Source organism: Gopherus flavomarginatus, chromosome 23 (genome assembly GCF_025201925.1).
Source record: "Gopherus flavomarginatus isolate rGopFla2 chromosome 23, rGopFla2.mat.asm, whole genome shotgun sequence".
In the NCBI taxonomy this organism is placed as follows: Eukaryota; Metazoa; Chordata; order Testudines; family Testudinidae; genus Gopherus; species Gopherus flavomarginatus.
The window spans coordinates 16,593,900-16,596,219 of NC_066639.1; the positions used below are offsets into that span (position 1 = coordinate 16,593,900).

Consider the following 2,320-nt stretch of genomic DNA (forward strand, 5'->3'; position numbering starts at 1 on the left):
CGCCGCCGAGAGCCGCAGCCCGCTCGCGCCCGCCATCCCTGACCGCGGGGCACGACGGGAAAAGGGGACAGGCTGCCGCTCGGCCTCATGGGAAATGGAGTCCGGCCGCGCAAGGGCAGCTGGGACACGTAGGCGCTTTTCCCAGCACCACGTGCAGGGCCTGCTGCCTGCTTCAGAGAGCCCAGGAATTATGGGATGTCTCCCCCAGCCCCTAGGAATGCTGGGAAGCTGGGATCCCCCCAACCCCCACCCCCGACAGTGGCAGGGGGCCACAGACCACGTGGGGGAGGGTCCCCCAATCTTCAGGCACCAGAGCTGAGTCCAGAGGGGGGTTTATTGGGGGGCAGGTACAAAGGGTGAGAACCACACGGGGTAAGTGGGGGGGGGGAGCCCCACACAGAACCAGTCTCTCGGGGGGGGGGGGCAGGTACAAAGGGTGAGAACCACACGGGGTAAGTGTGTGTGGGGGGGGGAGCCCCACACAGAACCAGTCTCTCGGGGGGGGGGGCAGCCGCTGCCGCGTCCCAGCCCCACTAGGCCTCCCACTGCTGCAGCTTGCGGAACATGAGGAAGGTGGAGGCCGGGGGTCGGACGTGGGGCTGGAGCCGCAGGGGGGGCAGCCCCTCCACGCCCAAGTACGGGGTCTCCGCGAACAGCTCCCGGGGCTCGTAGAACATCAGCAGGTCCGGGCCTTCGGGGGCAGGCTCCTGGGAAGGGGGGAGACACCCCACTGGTGAGAACTAGAGCTGCCCTGAGCCCCCCACCTGCCAGTCCCCGCCCTGGGGCGGGGTGGGAGCCGGAGCCCCCTAGAAGGGACAGGCCTCTGCCCCATTCCCCGCCCCCCTGAGCCAGCCAGTCCCCTCCCTGGGGCCGGGTGGGAGCCGGCGCCCCCTAGAGGGGACAGGCCCCGGCCCCATTCCCTGCCCCCCTGAGCCAGCCAGTCCCTGCCCTGGGGCTGGAGGGGAGCCAGCGCCCCCCAAAGGAGACAGGCCCCTGCCCCATTCCCTGCCCCCCTGAGCCAGCCAGTCCGTGCCCTGGGGCTGGGTGAGAGCCGGCACCCCCTAGAGGGGACAGGCCCCTGCCCCATTCCCCACCCCCCTGAGCCAGCCAGTCCCTGCCCTGGGGCCGGGTGGGAGCCGACGCCCCCTAGAGGGGACAGGCCCCTGCCCCATTCCGCACCCCCCTGAGCCAGCCAGTCCCTGCTCTGGAGGGGAGCCAGCGCCCCCCAAAGGAGACAGGCCCCACTGAGGGTCACTCACCCTGCGGGGTTCAGGCTGGGATCGGACAAGTGACAGTTTCTCCTGCAGGGCGCAGCTCAGCACCTCCTCTGCAGGCACCTGCAGGCTCACAAGCCCCTGGTACAGCTGCTGCTCCCGGGGGATGTTCATACCTGGACGAGCAGAGAGAGGCTGGGAGTGAGGGGCACCGGCAGAGCTGGGGAGGGCAGTGGCTGCAGGTCGGGAGTGAGGGGCACCGGCAGAGCTGGGGAGGGCAGAGCTGGGGAGGGCGGGGGCTGTGGGTCGGGACTGAGGGGCACCGGCAGAGCTGGGGGGGCAGGGGGCTGCGGGTCGGGACTGAGGGGCACTGGCAGAGCTGGGGGGGGCGGGGGCTGCAGGTCGGGACTGAGGGGCACCGGCAGAGCTGGGGGGGGGATGGGGTTCGCCCCACCTCTCACCTGCGGCCGCCTTGCCCTCCACGCTGCAGCGGGTGAGGAAGGACGTGGCCAGCAGCTCCTGGGCGGCCCGGTGGGCGTCGAAGCCCTGGTGGGCGGCTGCCCGAACCTCCTCGCCCAGGGCCAGGCTGGTGTGCAGCTCGGGGGCGGCCAGGTCCTCCACAGCCCCCCCGAACCCCGTCATCGCCTCCGCCACGCCGGGGTCAGGGGGGCTGCGTGGGGCTGAGGGCTCTGGGCTGGGGGGGGCGTCATCCGGGGCAGAGCCCAGCAGAAAACGGACCTGGGGGAGAGCAGGGGTTAGCCGGGGGGGGCGGGGGGAGGGCTGTGCTGTCCCAGAATCCCCCGGGGCACAGACCGCGGACACAAACCCCCTCCCCCATCAGCCCTGGGGCAAACAGCCCCCCCACCCTTCACCCTGCTCCCATGAGCCCCCGGGGCACAGAGCCCCCCTGCCCCTCCCCCCGCTCCCATGAGCCCCCGGGGCACAGAGCCCCGCCCCTCCCCCTGCTCCCATGAGCCCCCGGGACACAGAGCCCCCCGCCCCTCCCCCCCACTCCCATGAGCCCCCGGGGCACAGAGCCCCCCTGCCCCTCCCCCTGCTCCCATGAGGCTCCGGGGCACAGACCCCCCCTGCCCCTCCCCCCGCTC

The 2,320-nt window shown here is 72.5% G+C and overlaps 1 protein-coding gene across 1 annotated transcript; it reads right to left on the minus strand.

Annotated features, from left to right (window-relative positions):
• Nucleotides 1-247: 247 nt before the first annotated feature.
• On the minus strand, nucleotides 248-2,045 carry PPP1R35 (protein phosphatase 1 regulatory subunit 35; the record flags this gene model as incomplete). Its single annotated transcript, XM_050933374.1, has 3 exons — nucleotides 248-707; nucleotides 1,260-1,390; nucleotides 1,676-2,045. Coding segments are annotated over 3 exons (675 nt in total), but the record flags the coding sequence as incomplete, so codon positions are not given.
• Between the last annotated feature and the right edge of the window lie 275 nt (nucleotides 2,046-2,320).